At 40.8% G+C, this 17,961-nt stretch overlaps 1 protein-coding gene across 1 annotated transcript in view; it reads right to left on the bottom strand.

Moving 5' to 3' along the window:
- The window catches only part of ADARB2 (adenosine deaminase RNA specific B2 (inactive)), a 319,117-nt gene that overhangs the window by 58,614 nt on the left and 242,542 nt on the right, over nt 1-17,961 (bottom strand). Inside the window, exon 4 of the mRNA XM_085317721.1 lies at nt 1,547-1,661. Within this exon, the coding sequence (XP_085173847.1) occupies nt 1,547-1,661 (115 nt within the window). The remainder of the gene's footprint in view (nt 1-1,546; nt 1,662-17,961) is intronic.

Here is a 17,961-nt window from a genome sequence, read left to right as displayed (position 1 = left end):
AAAGCTATACCTTGGCAGAATTATAAATGGGATGAAATTCTGATTTCTGGCAAAATACCTGCTGACAGGAAGAAATCTGAAGAGGAAGACTGAGGTGGGTACTGCCTCCTCTCAAAACATGGTTAAAGCAACAATTCTTGACATCTGCAATGAGGCTTCTTACAAAAGGCATATTTAAACTTTTTTTTACTTGTTGTCCTCATGCTTGGAAAGAGCTTCTTTAGGTAAATTAATACACTATTCTTAAACTTGTTGAGTGCTACAGTCAAGAAATCTGATTGCGACAGTCAATTGGCATGTCAAGTCCAGTGTACATCTTTCTTATCTCACAGTCACCCTCACTGTTCCTTTTATTCTTATGTCTTTGTACTGAACACATCTCCTGTGGTCTTTAAACTCATGTTATGTTCTGTGTTTGTACAACACTATGTTTGTGCAGCATGTAAAAAATGAGTCTCATCCATTATTCAAGATCCTAAAGTAGTACAAAAAATAAATAACCAAAGTAGATTAATCAAAATAACAAGTTTATCCAGGGAACAGTTATATTTCAAACAAAGGTGGAAAAGACTTTTATCTCAACTTCTCTACTCTTAATTTATGGAGCTGATTGCTCACTTTCTTCACATCAAAAAGGAGGAAGCAAAAACTAGCGGAAATTAAGTTCCATGTGCAGAATTCTTAGCTGTATTTAGGTTCTGTGGTTTGAAAAGACCCAGTAGATAATCCTGACTCCATCCTGCTGCCTTGCAATATTCACAAATGTCCCTATTGAATCTAGCTAATGTAATTGTTGAAAGGAATCAGTAAAACAATCCTGGATGAATTATACATGTCTTTCCCCTCTGAGCTTATCCCCTCATTTCCAGACCCAATCCTCTGCTCCACACGTCTGAGTGAGAATGAAGTTTATGGCAGTATCTCTGCTGCTGACAACCTCTCAAATACTGTGAGGTGCCTGCACTGAGGTATACAGACAAAATAAAAAAGGCCATTTACACAACATTTTCATCAACAAGCTAAGAGTTATACACGGTGTGTATCCTTTGTTTAAGTTGTAACAGTTTGTGCCTGCTGGTAGGTATTTTCCCATGGTTAGGTCAGAGCAGAAGTAAAACTGTGCATTCTCTAGGTTTCTTTTAACTGGCAAGGAAATGAGCTGAGATTTGTTTTTACTGTCAGACTAAAACAAGGTAGCCTTTTACAACCGTAACTCAGTGTTTTCAGATCTAAAAATAACAATTAATAAATAAAACAACTTTTTATTGATAACTAACACCTCACTTCTACTAGGAAATACAAAACATAAAAACCTACATTTTGCCCTATAAAGAGCACATACTTTTGAATAATTTTTTTACTTCAGCTGCCAATATTTTTTGTGTGAACTTACTTGAGATGTAAATATTTAATGATTCCTTTTTCTGTATTACTGTCTACTCTTCTGTGTGGGAGTAAAGGGATCCTTCAGTACCGTGGACCAGGTAAATAATGTATTGCATAGTCATGAAAAATGCTAGAGGAGAATAAATAGAGGATATCTTACCTTTGGTCATCACAATTCCTGCGAGAGTTTTGTGGCGTGCATGCATGGAAGTAAAATTGTCTGTCAACTCCTGGAACTTCTGTGTAACCATTTGGTATATGGAGTCAGCAAAATCCTGAAAGACACAGTCAGAAAGAATTTCTTCACTGTCTTTGATCGAGGTACCTGGGCGTTTCAGCAGATTAATCACCTGCTGTCAGCTTCTGAGCGGTCCCCTTTAGAATTAGATGCCACCTACCTGAGCAAAAATAAAAGGAATATTTCTTTGTCGACTAACCACATCCACCTTAGAAAAGCTTGGTGTTAGGTTCTAAGGCTGAAGTCTAGTGCATTAAAGCCAAGATTCATATTGAGCAGGGTTAGCAGCAAGGGAGAAAATTTCAGCGCTGACTTTTCTTCAGCTTTGCAGTTACCAGTCTAGAACCAGTTCACCGAAAATGTGTTGGTTCTCAAATATTTTGCTATAGCTGGCTATAGGTGTGTACCTGTGTCCCACCAAAACATTCAACAGTAAGAGACATGGGCTAAACACCACCAGATTCAAGGGTTACTCTTTTTAAAGATTTTTGTTGTTAATAAATATTAAGGAGTGAAAAATGAATATTAAGGAGTGAAAATTTCCGCTTACCTGTTGAAGCCGGAGAACTTAGCTGAGGCCTAGGTTACAGGGAGGGTGTCAAAGAAACACCTATTTCTGCATTCATGGTGAGTTTTTAATGCCTCACTACTACTGAGGGAAAATGATCAGCTCAGGAATAGTGGTTATATTTAATGTTGGCAGAAGCATACCATGTCCTGTGTTATTTCTAACTCGACAACCACTAGTAAGATGGGAACCTCTGCTTGCGCTGGGGATGGTGCTTGCACAAGTACACTGCAGTCCAGTAGTGCTGCAGGGATTGGTATGTCAGGTCTCCTGAACTGGGATGAGCACAAGAGCTATCTTGAAAGGTCAAATTTTCCTGTAGATTGGGCTCTAAAGACTGTGTGGTCTGAATCCTCAGGTCTGAGTGAGCCTAGGGAGTTTGGCTGGCAGACTGTTAGGAAGCAGGGTAGCGAAGAAAGCAGGCTAAATGGTCTAAAGAATAAATGCTGCATACTGCTTTTGGATGAATACAAACCTCAGCCAGCTCTGGGGCTCCTCAGAACACCGCTACTTGGATGGTTTCCCTGAAAGAACATTTAGTATCTTTTCATTTACTTAAGCTCTGCACTTTGGTTTGCACAGAACCGCTCAAGCATACATTAGAGATAAGTCAGGGGAATGCTGCTTGTGAGCATGAGTTATTCTTAATGTGTTTTGTAAATTTGAGCATACATAATTAAGATCCAAAAGATTTTTGTTTTTGTTTGCACTATCTGATTATTTATGTGAAACTAAACTGTATCTATAGATCCTTCTGGAAATATTTTCTGAGGACTAGTGCGTTCTTTCAGACCCTGGGTTGAGACCTCTTGACATCCTGCGATCTAGTTAGCCCCAAGTGAATGTGTCCTCATTGGGACGAGTGGCTTGACTAAGCAAAGCTTCCCCTTTTCTTCCCCAATATTAGGCTAAACTCGCCTCTGGGGAAGTCCCTGTAAAACAAGTCCTCCTGAATTCACATGGTTTCTTTGTGTGGGTTCACTATACTCATGGGTAAGGAGCTGGATTTGATATTCACCTTGCCTCACCCTGAAAGAGCCATGGCCACGCAGAAGTAAGGAAATGCATTTAGAAATTTCTTTTTTCTTCCCCCAGAACTGTTAATGGTGATGCAAAGATATTAGTAAAAACACAGTATCTTTAAGTTAGGAAAAGAGGCAGCTGTTTTTCAGATGAAAGCAGATTCTATCTAGCAAATATTATCAGTAATATCACTATCATAGAGAGCCTCTACAGGCTGCACACCATATGTTTCTGCAGTTTGCTGCTGGAAATCTGTTTAATTTTTAAATATTATTATAGAAAATATAAAAAGCTAATTAAATAAAACATATCAATAATTAGGCAATTCCTTTTTCATAAAACCTTGATTCCATGGACATGGGCATGGACATGAATGATTGTCCATGGACAAACTGACCGCAATTTGCTCAAGTATATAGAGGGATAGGGTTTTCTTGACAAGATCATTTTGTCTTTTTTTTGCTAACTGTAGCTTTCCAGGGTGTTGCTCTGGGAACCACTCATTTGCCCAAAAGAAGGAAGACGGTTTAAAATAACATGGAATAAAATTCACTGACTTACTGCAAAAGAAGGAAAGAGGCATTTAAACTCATTCTGTGATGTGCATGTGAAGTTCTGCACCAGAATTAGATGAAAAGTGAGAAAAATTATCAAGAATGGTTTGACAGCTTCTAAATGGAATTTTACTTTGACTGCGTTTATACCTCTTCTAATCTAATTGTCCACAACAACCATGCGAACAAGATATTGTTCATACAGTGCTTCTGAAGGCTGAATTTTGGGTCAATTCTCATTTTTCAAGCATCAAGGCACCCTTGTGATATAAATGCAATTATAGCCATTTTACAGATGAATGAATGAAGGCACTAAAACGGCAAGGGACTGGTCCAAGGGAACAGTGCAAAGCTGAGCGCAGCCAGGTGTTCTGATTTCCTGATGCTCCAACTAAGTGTTAAACACTGCAATGCTGCCTGTCTTTCATAATATGAAAGTTTGGTTCTAAACTTGTTTTCCCTGCTGAAGAATGACTTCATCCATACAGGAAAACTGAAATATATTTGCAGACTTGTATAACTGGGTCGCATATGGTGAACTGAAAATCTGATCAGCTTTATTTAGACTAGAAAGAAAGAAAAAAAGAGTATCTCAATAAAACTATCTGCACTATCTTTTTTAAAAAGAATCAAATCATAAATTTCATCTCCTGCAGTATTACAGTCCAATCCATGCCTGCCTTTCTAGAGTAGCCTCCAAATCTGCATCCCAGGGCATTTTGTGCTCATTAAGAGTTAATTAGCTTAGAGGCACATACAATTCCTAAAAGAATCATTTTAAAAATGCTAAATAGAACAAATAACTTTTAACTTTGGATTTAGAAATCCCCACAGCCAGAGCTTTCTTTACTTCATGTGGCAGTAGGTTCCAAAGGCGGAGAGCAAAGAGACTCACTAAAGGCAAAATAATGACATGACTTCAGATAACATTTAGGAATGATAAGGAATTCAGCATTCACTGATCTCAAGGAGTGACCTGGGACATTAAAGAATAGCAAATCATTAAATGTGAAGTCTCTAAGCTAAAATAAGTCAGGTGAATATTTTTGTCTGGAATTCATTGCCTAACAGGATACCAGTGAAATTAATAGAAAAATTTGAGTGAAATACACGAATATGTAGGATGCAGGATGCAGGAAAAACAACCAAAACCAAAGTATCAGATCTGAGAGGTCATTTAAGGGGCTATCATGTTACCTTTGGATATTCCAAAGTACCATGTAAAGGAGAGAAAAGAATAGTCTATTTTTGCAGATGGAGGAAAATAAGGAGTAAAGAGATGCAAGGCTCTGCCTAGTAAGGAATTTGATACCCTTAGAAATGATGCATCTAGTGCAGCTTAACTTCCTAACCCTGAATAATTAAGCCCTGAATGTTGACCTGGAGGCAGAGCTGAGCATAGGGCTAGTTTCCAGATTTATCTGTATAAGAAGTGTAGCGTGCTGTCTTCCCCTCTACTACTGGGACAGCTACTTGACTTGATCCAGTTATGTGCACTGAAATGCACATGCATCATGGCGGCATTTCTACCTGTTTAGAGATATTAGTCTAGCTCTGAATATTTTAATAAACTCAAAAGTGGTTGTAAATCTATTAATGCATTTGGAACAGATATGGTGGAGATTAAGATTTGGTACATTTATCCCTGCTCAGTTTATAACCAGAGATTTTATTCCACGGGTTTTCTTGCTTTCTGATTAACCAGTAGTTCTCGGCTACTAAGAGACAGTCAGCTACTGTACGTGATCATTCCTGAAAAATCCAGAAAAATCCAACTATCAGCAGTCATCATGAGCCTGGTTGAAGTCTTCATAAGGGTCTTTTGGGACACAGACTAGACCACATTAGATGCCATCAGAAATAACTTAAAAATTGTACAGAATAGGAACCACTTTTCTCAGAGAAAATCTGTATTTGGTGATGCCGTGGTTCCTAGTGGTAGGTATAAGTGAAAATAAAAACCTCCATCTGGTGTAAATACAAGATCCAAATACATCTTGGCAGCTTCTGAGCAACTATTTGGTTAGTAGTAGAAAAAAAGGAATATTTCAGAAGATGGAGGGAAGAAAAAGAAAGTAGAAACATTCTTTGTGAAAGAGAAATCCCGAGCAACTAATAAAAGTGCATTTAATTGTACTGAGCACATGCAGAATGCAGAATGGCAGAAAATGGCAGAAAAACAGCAGACTGGAGCAGGGAGTCAGGGAAGAAGAAAGATGCAGACAGTGAGAACTTTGAAAATTTATAGAAAGGCACACCAGAAGTTTACCTACCCTCTGAACACTGAGACTAAGGGGGACTCATGGTTAGGGACAAATCTCCTTGGAAGTTCAGGGTCTGATCCAAACCTTCCCTGAAGTCAGTGGAAATATATATGATTCAAAGGTGCTCCAGGTAAGGCTCCATCAGCAAGGATGTATTGGATACCTGCTCACCTTTGAGGGCTGGGTGCCGGGGGAAGCTTTGCTGGACCACAGGAAGGATGGTTCACCAGTAGCCCCATACAGTAAACATGGAGAAATTTGAGGCATCTTGTCCCTCCATGAAAGAAGCTTCTTTACCTCTGCACTGGGGCTTGTGATTTGACACCCAGTAGCAACACTGTATCAGGCAGCTTCAGTCGTGATTGTGATCCCATGGTGAACAGCCATGCAGTGAACCAGGCTGAGACACTAATTGGACTGGAAAATACTCAGAAAAAAAGTTCTTCAGCTGGATCAGCTCCTGGCTTGTTGCATCACCCACACCATGAAAGGCAATCACACAACAAAAGAAATGAGGTGCTGAGGGCAGCAAGCCCTTCAGCTGGCAATGTCAAGGAGAGCTTGGCCCTGCCAGCTTTGGGTGTGTGTGTGGGCACCTCACTTGCTGGGAGGAAAGAGTATGGCTCTCTGGAAGAGCTGACCTTCTGAGCGCGGACTTTCTTTCAAATCCATCACTTTGGTTGCCCACTGCTAAAATCTTAGCTTTCACAGGTCCTCAGTTACATTTTTCTGTGTAAACAATATTCAGCCCAGAGACAATTTCTTCAAGATCAAAATTTTGCACATTCTCATCAATATAGTTAGTGATATGAGTAAGGCAAGCAAGACTACCAGACCCACACTGAGGTCCAGATTCTGCTCTCAATTACACTCAAACCACTGTTGTCTTCTTGTCTAGTGTAACTGATGGAAACAGCAGTTACTTGTTCAGGCACTTGGCAGAAAAAAAGAACAGATAATATTAAGGCTTTCACTGTGAAGGAAGACCGTGAGATCCCACCATACCTCATGAGCTATATTTGGTTATATAAGTAGGCTAGAAAAATGAAAAATAGATATCATTCCTATTAAACTATGTTATCTGAACTATTCAACTGTCCTTGATTACCACATCAAGTTACCAGTGTTATTCACAGAGGAACATCAAACTTTAGATCATTTAGAACCATTATAGAACAAAAACTTCTAGTCATTTCTCAGTACTAATATTTCAAATGATATAAATAATTAAATGTATTCAAGTTTGCAATGGAAGTCTTTGGGGTAAAACTGACATTCAACAGGAGTAGTAAGGATATTAAAATCAATAGATTATAACGGAGAAAGTCTTTAGTAAACATTTTCTATTGAAATCCTGTCTTTGCGTTTATAGGGTTGAAATATCAAAAAGGTTAGATTTGCATATGGATGGGCAGAAATATTCTACTATACAGATATCAGCAAGGGTTGTTTCTCCTGTCTTCCAAGTACTTTATTTTCCAGAAAATTATTGGCATTTTGGGGGTAAATGCTGAACACAAGGAACAGGGATTGGGTTGAATTAAGTTCACAACTCCTTCACTGATAAAAGGAGATGCATGCCTTGTTCTTTTCACTAGCGAAACAGGGAACATGTAACTCCTTAAAAGTGGGAGCTTGTATTTTTTTCCCATAGAGAACTCTCACTATCTAAATGGAAGGGGAGGGAAGCACAGCATAGAGAATGTGAATCCTAAAGGGCTGATCCTCATCTGGATATGTAGCAAGTTGCTACACAACATACTTTTTCCTGGACAGGTAAATAATTTTGCTATAGTTAGTTGGAGATTCATCTCCGAGCAATTGCACCCCAGAGCCAATGAATCAGTCAGGCCCTTCCCATCTTCAAGATGCAGGCTTGAGAAGAAAAATAGCAAAGGCTCAAGGGCTGCACTCCACCATCAGTCTTTTAGCATCAGTTTAACCTCTGTCCGCAGGGGCTCCACCAACACAGTGCAAAGGGCTGAGTGAGGACCTAGCAGGATCTGCCAGGGGAGGGACAGTGGGTCCATGGCTGGGTTCATTTCTTGCCCTACCTCCTGACTGCCTCTGTGCTTCACCATGAGGACCACTTCTGCATACATGTAAGGGAACAATTTTTACCCATCTTGCAAGGGGTCTGTGAAGCAATGGTTGTGAGACTCTTCAAGCAGGGATGGTCAGGGTCATGCAAGTACTTAGCTAGCCGGACTGGAGATGGCCGTCCACAGCCCCATCATAACTCAGCCTTCCTGTAGCATGTACAGACATTTACAGAGCATTACTCAAATAACAAGGATCTGCCAGGGAATTCATTGTGGTACTTTCTGGGAGATGTGCAGTAATTATTTCTCTTAGATCATAACTCCTACAGTATTGATCATTACGTCTGGTTTTGGCTTATACCTCAGAGCCAGCATACATGGGCTTTGTTTTATCTTAGACAGACACCGTTTTATTTGTCTGGCTGTATGCTTGCATTGCAGCTGCACACATCTGTATGTCCTGTGTACTCCCTGAACCAGAAAGCTCTGCTCATTCCCATTAGAGGCAGCCGCACGTGTGTTGCACAGGCAGCAGCTGGGTACATGTTCCTGCACTGAGCTTTTAATGAAAACTTCAATAACAAACATACATTTCTGAGACTCAATAACCTCATGGTTTTCTTATCAAGATTGATGGGTAAGATCAGCTGCTCCTGTTGGTTCAATCAAAAGAATCACTTTCACCAACTTCCCCCCAACTATTCATAGTCCTATTACACATATTTTAGCTACATATGCTGCTCAGCTATCATAATGAATCCCTTATTTCTGTAATCATCAAATACTCTGTATTTGCTCTGCATCTGCAAAGGCTCGTCACAGGCTCAGCTGACCTCGGCTGACTTGGCCAGCTCGGCTGGACTGTGCGATGGGCTCCCGGGCTCATTAGCTGGCTACTTCCCTCTCGCCTCCCTCTTATTCCCCTCAGCCCTGCTGGAGGTTGATTACTCCACTAATTTCGTAGGCCCCACAGAATATTTTTGCCTCCACATCATTATTTATACCATTAGTGATCATTTGCTAAATTTCAACACTGCTGGTTGCTATTTGAGGCATAATTTTGAGACAGTCCCCGCGTGGCAGATGAAAGAATGACAAAATGCTCTGAAAGATCCTGGTGCAGTCAGGGTAGAAAAGCCTTCTTCTACTCATTTGTTTTTTGAGTTTCTCAGTAACCTTAGGGCTTTAGGAAAACGATAGACACCCTGCACCTTGGGCTTGGGAGAGTACAATACGCGTGGAGAAATTAAAATGGGACAAAGATGGAATGGGAAGGATAATTAAAATCCTGCTTTGGTGGACCTCAGCACCTTTCTGCCTGGGAGTTTTCCCACTGACTTCTTTGAGTTTTAGATTTCTAATGAATCTGAGGTCTGCTAAAAAAAGGTTTATTAGATTTATATCAATAGGTCATATATCCAGCCTGTGCTTCAGCAATGTTTACAGACTGCCATACAGACTTTGAACTTGTGATGTTTCTTGAGCAGCTAAATGCAAACAAAATGTCCTTCTTTGCCTCTCAGGCTCGATTCTCTGCACATGAGAACACAAAAGACTCCCGGTAAACTTCATTTTAAATCTCTTTAGTGAGATTTTTGGTCTACACTGGTAAAGAGACATTGTGCAAACATTTGCAGAATTTTTCCTTAAATTTTTTTTTGAGTTTTGTGAGAAAAAGATGCCCATTTCTGATGGGTCACAAATGTCAAATTTGAAATGAGGGGAAAAATCCAACTTTAGGGGGGCCCTTGGAGAGGAATGGAGACATTTGGAAACTTCTAACTGTATTGTGAGTTTTGCTATAATCGATCCAGCTATGTGATTCTGTAAATGAGATTAACCAATGTTAAATATCTAAGAAGATATTTGCAGCAAGGAAGTACAAAGATCAAACAGGAATTTATTCTAAGAGCTCAATGAAAAAATCATTCTGTTTTTTCAGTATACCCCTTGACTACAGGGAATCAATCAAACAATATAATATATCTTTTTATTTATTTCAGAAACTCCTGGAGTGATGGAAAGAGAAAACATAAAATAAGCATACTGTAGAAAAAGGAAATACTGTCAAATCGAAATGCCCCCCAAAGTACGTTTTTTCCTATTAAGTAGTAAAACATTTTGTATGTAGGTTTAATTAGAATCTTTAAATTCACATTAGTGTGTTAATGTTAGGATGCTAACAGATGAGCCCCTCTATTTGAGGTTGATTCATTGCTGTTTGCATTCATCTTGCTCTAAAAAGATGCTAACAATAAGTACCATTCCAATGAATTTGGAGGAAATAAGCTTTTCCACTAACAAGCACAGTTGTTCCCTAAAGGAGGCCATGTTTAGTTGCTGAGCTTCTGCTACTTCCGAGCACAGTTTTGCATTTATTGCTTCAGTAATGAAGAATGTCCATACCAATTTTGCAGAATCATTCTTGAAGTCAACACTGCACCTGCTAAAAAATGCTAGAAAGGAGGGGGTGTTTGTTTGCTTTTTGTTCTTTTTTTTTTTACTGATCCTTAACCCAAAAGCCTTCTTCCTACAGAGACACATATGAGGGTGGCTGCAAGTGCTGAATAATTCAAAACAATAAAGTAGTGTTCACTTCGCAGTGTTGTGCCTGCTTTAGGACAAGCCTCAGGTGTCAAGCTGTTGTACACTACAGATATTAAATTAGCATGAATGGATATTCTTTAAATAGATAAAAGCTCTATGAAGCGACTAGTGCTTGGGAATGGCTAACTCTGTACCAAGGCTTTTATGCTCTCTACAAACAAATTAGTTTTTAGATTCATATTATGAGCTGTACCTTAATAAAATCAGTGCTTTTCCAAAAAATGTCCTTTCTGCTTCTGTTTTACATTTCTTAGAAGCATTAAAACGAATTTCCTCTGGAAACTAACCCTTGGCTGTTTGAGGTCCACCCGCCTACCGAAGTCTAACTCGTTAGCAGCTCCCGGGTGAGCGTTGAAAGCAAGGAGAGAACAGTGCTTGCTCAAATCCCTTGAGCGCCACTCTGAAAATCTACGCCTGTGTGTTTATGGTTCTCATTAAGGAGCTGCGCTATTAAGAGCCTTCCCCATCACACATATGCTTTGTTAGATAAAGCAGGGTGCAGGCAGTGTCCAAAACAAATTTAATCTATTCTGAACTGCTGATCCCAGCAAGGCACTGCACAATGCAACTTTCCGAATCACTGCGGAGTGAGGCATACAATACACTGCACGGCAATTACTACACAGACGCTGGAATTTTTCCTTTCCTGTTTTTAAAGATCTTGGCATCCTTTGTGGTAATGATTCTAGAAATCCGGCTACAACCTTGCTAATGACCTTGGTTGGGAGGGGTAGCAAGGGAATCTGCATTTTGAGTTACTTCAGCCATTCTCTGTGCTTCTCCTTAAATGTGTGTTTAGCAAAGACTCTGTCATCATCTATGGGAAATCTGTGCCAGTACAAGCAGAACGGTAATTTCTGCTGACCTCCTGTGGTGTTCATTTGGGACTGGAGTGTGTGTATGGCACCAACGGTTAAAACCAGCCCCTTACTGACTTGCTGTCCTTCACTGGACAAACATAATGTAATTAACACAACCCTGCTGAAATTAATAGAGAGATTTACTATTTTACATCTGCTGAGAACCTGCATATGATGCTGAAAGTCAGCATTACTGTGAGCCCAGACTCTAAAAATCAAATATGACCTTCTCATCACCCTCACCTCCATTTCCAGTCAAAAAATTCCCAAAGAATTATCACAGGGAAGAAGGCCAAATCTGGAATCTGGGAATGGCCTTTTAAACCCTGTGATAACATTTTCAGGCAAAAACTGCTGCAATGGCAGGCTTTTATTTTTTTAAGCATGAGCCCTGGGGAATGACAGAGCACGAGGGCTGGAGATTTTGGAGCGGCAGAGAGTGGATTGCCCTCCTCAGGATGACCATTTCTTATGACCACACGCGTGAGAATCGGGGAGAGAATCTGTCCCAACAGGAGTGCAATGTTATGGGTTTCACCAATAGCTGAGATTTCTTGTTGCAAATAAGATCTTCAAGAAAACTTACTTCTCATAGAATAGTTGCTTTAAGTGAATTATTCACTGTATTCTGTAAAAGAAAAACTTCTTGGGAAGAACAAAGAATAAACCATATAATTAAATATGAATAACAAATCATTTCTATTTATATAGCACAAATTACCCCAAGCTTTCAAAGTAGTTTTCCTACAAATAGACCAAAACCTATAAAAGTCAGATAGGTAAATATATTTACTCTCCTATGATTGATTATTACACTGAGAGGCAGTTTTAATATTTTGTTCAATTAAGTGTCAAAGATAGGAAATAAAGTGTGGAATTCTTCCTTTACACCAAAAATGGCACAACACAAACGTGAACAAATGTGCTCTATCATCGTACCGTACCTCTGGAATGACATCTCTAACGATCTCCGAGGTGCGTTACGTAGCCAGGCTCCCTCGTACAGCCATGGGGTAATGCAAGAATCGCCCCAAATTCAAACAGGAATTCCAGGGAGAAAAGTGAAGTAGCCGGCCCTCTCACTGCCGCACCCTCAGCTCTCAGGACATGCGAAACGGTGTCACTGGCGTGTGTTTCTAAGGTGGTTGCTGGATGTTAGCTCCCCGGCTAACACACACCCCAGAGGGCACTCCAGTGAGTTACACCCAGCGAGTTGCTCTACCCTGTGGGGCTCGCAGGGCTCCCCAGTAAGGGGCTGCTGGGGACACACGGCTTCCTGCTAACCTTTCGGACTACAAAACGGTCCTGCCAAAAGCTGGCGTGTTGTAGCACACGTCCTACACAAAATTCTTGGATTCAAGAGGTGAATAATATGGAAATCGAGGTAAAACACATCATGCAGATCCCCTGAAAATGATGATAACAAAAAGGGAGAAAAATTTCAAAGCTATCCTCCACTGCACCTGTGTCTTCTGGTATCTTTTCATCTCCTCCCCCTGCGATTATGTTTTTAAACATTTCTGCCTTTTGGAGTGAAGAAAAACTCTGTTTTTTTTTTAAGTGAATCTGTGCTTAGCCTCACAGAAACATTGTCTAGGTGGGTCTGGAATCCCAGACAAACTATCACACAAATCGAAGTCTGTCCAGTTTCTGATAACACCGAAACTAATTTATTTTTTGTTTATTGCCACTACCTTTGACAAAGCTTCCTCCGGAGATTTTTATCTCCCTCCTTACTGCCTTCCAACTGTTTGCCAATTTTTTGTTTTGCAACTGACAAAAGAAAAAAAATATCTGACATCAACCTTGGAGGAGGTACTGTGTGCAGATATTTTTTTTTTTCAGACGTGATAAAATCTTGCCTAAAACCATGTCCAACCTTTTCAGTAGAAAGTCCAGATGGCTCTGCAGCCTGTACAACAGACTTTATTCACTGATGCTTCTCTAAGTGTCAGCAGGGTGTTGTCTTCCAGAACTAGTAAATGCACAGTGAAAGGCAGCTCGAAGGGGAGAAATGAACACAAACAAACAAAAAAACCCCGCTTAAATTCCCCTGCCTTCTCCCCCACATCAAATTAATCTGAGGATTTCTACAAGCTTCTGACTGAAAATTCCCCCTGGGTGGAGAAAGGCTTTGCAAACAACGGTGGAGGTGTAACGGATGGGGTAGAAGTTCAGGCTGCTCCGGAGGAAACAGCAATTTACTCAGTCACTGCAAGCTGTAAGTTGCCCTTGTCTGCATTACAGATATTTCAACTCCTGGATCAGGACCATTCCCCAGTCTGTATAAAAGCCTAAAACTGCAGCAACCTCTAGCGCTATTTTCACTGTGATTAAACCAGCGGAAAAGAGCATCCATCCTGTGAGGCTGACGGGCAGGCAGGTGGATCGAGACTCAGGAGTCCGAACCGAATTTCTGTCTCTGCTTCTGGATCTGCTGATAGCCTGATGCCAAGCACTCCGTCACTCCACGCCTCATTTTCCAGTTTGTGAAATGGGAACAATTCTGGTGAAGCCAGATGTGCAGGTTTTTTAACATATGTGGGGCTCAAAGCACCTTATTGGTTTGTGTTATAGCCAGGCTTATAAAGCGATTCATGCTGTCACGTGCATTTTTCTCATCTGTGCATACCTATGGCCAACTTTAGACCCAGGCAATATAGGTACCTGCAGAAGTTGGCAGACCACCGGGAGGAGGACCAGAAATACAGCCCCACCACAGCCAGCCTGGCCCTGCTGCTGGGCTTAGTCCTGCCTTGCTCCTTACTCCACGCTGGCTGAGGCAAGGGACGAGCGCACCAGTCCTGCACTCAGCAACGTGAGCAGGAAGGTTGACTGCCTAAAAACCTGCCCACTCGTGGTATCACTTCTGAGTCTTCCCAGAGAATTTGAAAAGGTATGAAGTTCATGGAAGTATTGCCATTTTAACCACACCTGTGTGATACTAGGCAAAATAGAGCTAATTGCTACAGTCATTAATACAGCAGCGACCTTGTTAGTATTCCTGATTCTGTGATAACTGTGCAGCTTTGCGGCTGGTAGCGCTGTTGTTCCATGTCTGCACAGAGTTTATCCCAACAGGGGCCTGCTCCATGCACAGAGATCCTAGGCAAGACTGCAAGGCAAATAATAAGCGATGACAGCAGCGGGGAGATTTCTCGGAAGAGAGGAGAGGGGAGAAGTAGAAACCTGGTGCACACAAGACCCTGGAGAACATCCCTTCCAGAATGTCTTCCCGTAGACACACTACTCTTTAGTTTTGTGCTGACAGCTGTGCTCCAGCCTTTGTCAGGTAATTAATCTGGGTAGTTCGTTTCACAGGTGAGTAGCAGGTTGGCAAAGTCTCCTTTAGCAGAGGTTTGTGGGTTTTTCCTTTTTTTCCTTTTCAGAGCAGCATGGGTAAGCAGCGTGCGAAAGGGGATGCGTGCGTGGGAATATGTGTGTGCACGCTGTGTGCTCTCTGACTGCCTTGTTAGCAATTTGTTCTTCCCTCATTGCAGCAGAATTATAGCAGTAGTTATGTTCTGCAAATAGATACTGTTCTTCAGAGGGTAAATAGAAGGAAACCTCAGACAGGAATCTAAAAACATCAGACGTACTCTCATTGATTACAACTGACAAAACATTAAAACTAGAGTTCCCTTGCCAAGGCTCAGCTCTGCTATTCTGGCTCACATAACTAGTTTTGTGTCTATTTAGAAATGAAATTGATTAAAAAAAAAAAAAAAAAAGAGAGAGAGAGAGAGAAAGGAATAGAGGAGGAAAAGCCATCATATTCCTTGGCAGGGAAATGGTGGTGATCTACTTCATTTTAACACTGTTAGTTCCAAAGTAATGCTATAATAGTAATAATACTTTGCCCACACAGTGGTGACAGCTAAAATGAGCACATTTTCATTTTTGCAACGCGGACAGCACTCTGCAAGGTCACAGAGCTGGGAAATGCCATTCTACGCTTCTTGTATCAGAGCGCCAAAACAGCCTTTCACAGAGACTCCACTCCTTCGAGCTGTCTTGGAGGTTCACTGAGCCGCTTTCTTCTCTTTGATGTTTTTGCACCACTTTCCACTCGTGCTTCAAGACGTCCGTCTGGACAAATGGCTGGATAACACGCGGCTGGATAGCACTGTTGTAACTCAGGGGTCTCTGTCCTCCACAGCCACCGTAACCTTCAACAGTCCTTGTTTGATTTCTTCTTCTTTATATGTTCCTTCAACACAATACATTCTTAAAACCTAATCTGCATGCTAACCTTTATTAGTTGTGCTCTGGGGCATCGCACCCCTCCATTGCCATAGGTAATCAAAGGACTGTTGTGTTAAGATTGTGCCATGAAAGGAAGCAATGTTATGATACACCTTTTTTTTTCCTTGAATAGTAATACTAACAGGCACTTTGAACAAATATATTTTGAGTGCTGGAATAGGTCTATGTCAATGAAAATGTGACTTAGGCCTAGGGCCAGGGCTCCCTTATGGAAAGTCGGATGTTCTCCAGGCTGTTAGCTATGTTGGGAAGGACTGCATTAGGAGAGGTGGATTTAGGAAACTGAGTGCTCTCCACCTTTTCTTTAGTGTTTTGAGTTGTTATTTGTAGGTGAGCATATCTGTAGACTAACCAGTGGTTAGTCTACATGAATCATGCCAAGCCTCAGAGTAATGGATGTATTCTGGCCATCTCTTCTCATAAAAGACTATTTCTCTTCTCTGGCCCTCAATAATAGTTAAAAAAAACTTGTCTTTTTCTCCTCAATTTTGATGCTGTGGTAGCAGTGAGTAGGTACCAGTAGCAAGTGATCAGAATAAAATGATTTCTTTACACCAGAAAATGGAATAAAATCCCCTCTTATAAATCCCATTTAACTCTACAGTCATTACATTGCCATGCTTTTGTAGTAAAATGTTCAGATCCTATTGAAAGTCCTAGATATTAATTTTCACTGTCAAAAATTGGAGTTCTATGCACTGAACACTGCCCTTGGAATGCAGCAAAAATATTTTTCTGTAACTAATGAAATGATCATAGACCCTGTGACCTGGAAAACAGAGTGCGAAAGTCATGCCCTTAGTGGCTACAATGATGTGGTACTGCTGTATTTTGTCATGTGCTTTTTATATATGCATTTGTCATGCCAAATTGTTTATTACCATTTTATATATAGTAAGTAGATTTTTTTTCAATCCAACACATCTCAGCAATTGTTTTTCCTGGTATCTATGCCATGTATCGCATATTTGATCGTTCAGCAAATGCAAGGTTTAGCTATCGAAAGACTAATACTCATCTGCTTCTAGTAGGGATGCAATAGAGTGCCACTCTCCCTTTTGTTTTTGCCTATCCAGATATTAGCTTGTGATTATTTACTGCTTTTAATTTGTCCTTAATATTTTTGTGCAGCTAGAACTAAAAAAGAAAAACCAAAAACACAAATAGAACAGCTCTCACTAAAAGATAAAAACATCTTTTTAAAGGCAAGAATAATGGGAAATGTTTCAGAATAAAAAGCAGGGAGACACTTGAGAGAACTTACTCTCTTTGCAAAACTCTGTCACATCACAGGAAAAGGGCAAAATCTCAACATCCATAAGGTATTTATGGATCAAATTTCTGTAGTTAGATGACTGGAGGCCTTTGAAGAGCTCAGCTCTATTTGAGGCCCAAACTAGACCTAAATTTGTCCTTTTAGGTTGTGTGATATCAACGATACACATCTTTAATGTTTTCTGGTATATATGCAACAGACAAAGTTAGAAGTTTTAAAGATTTTGCTGAAGAACCTATTAAATCTTTATGCCTTGGATTCCCTACTGAAAAATGGAGTTATTAACAGCTGTTTACCTGAAGTACCCCAAGAATCACCTTTCTCATGTTTGCAAGTGGCCTCAGTACACAAATCTCTGCGGCAGAGAGAAGCACCGCCCTGGTGGTGCCAGAACGTCAATAGCACGGGACAACATGTCCCGGGTGGTATCAGAGAAACAAAATGAAGACTTACGTCTTTTGCAGGCTCAATGCAGCTATAAAACCCTCATTTAACACCAATGGAAGATGACACTGCAAAACAATCCTTCCATCCGTGTGCCCCTTGGTTTAAAGCAAACCGGTGAACGTGCTAATCTTTGTCTCCCCGGTCGCCTGGCCCGGCAGGCAGTGTGGTGCTCGCGCAGCAATACGCCAGGGAGAGGAGAGCAGCTTTTAGCCGTGTGGCTCCGTCAGCAGCTGTTTGCTTTTCTTACTGGCTGGTAGCAAACCAACAGCCTGAGAGCTCTCCGTGGAGGCTCACATCTGTGCGACCAGAAGGGTACAACAAACTGGCTGGTTCATCACGGGTCTGAGGCAGCCCCTGGAAAATGGAGTCACCAAACCCAGCAACATCCATGCTGTTAATGACTATTTTTCTTAAGGAGAAAGTTGCTTAC

Source organism: Rhea americana, unplaced genomic scaffold (assembly GCF_003343005.1).
Source record: "Rhea americana isolate MKP2758 unplaced genomic scaffold, rheAme1 scaffold_50, whole genome shotgun sequence".
NCBI lineage: Eukaryota > Metazoa > Chordata > Aves > Rheiformes > Rheidae > Rhea > Rhea americana.
This window is presented reverse-complemented; position numbering and strand designations above follow the sequence as displayed.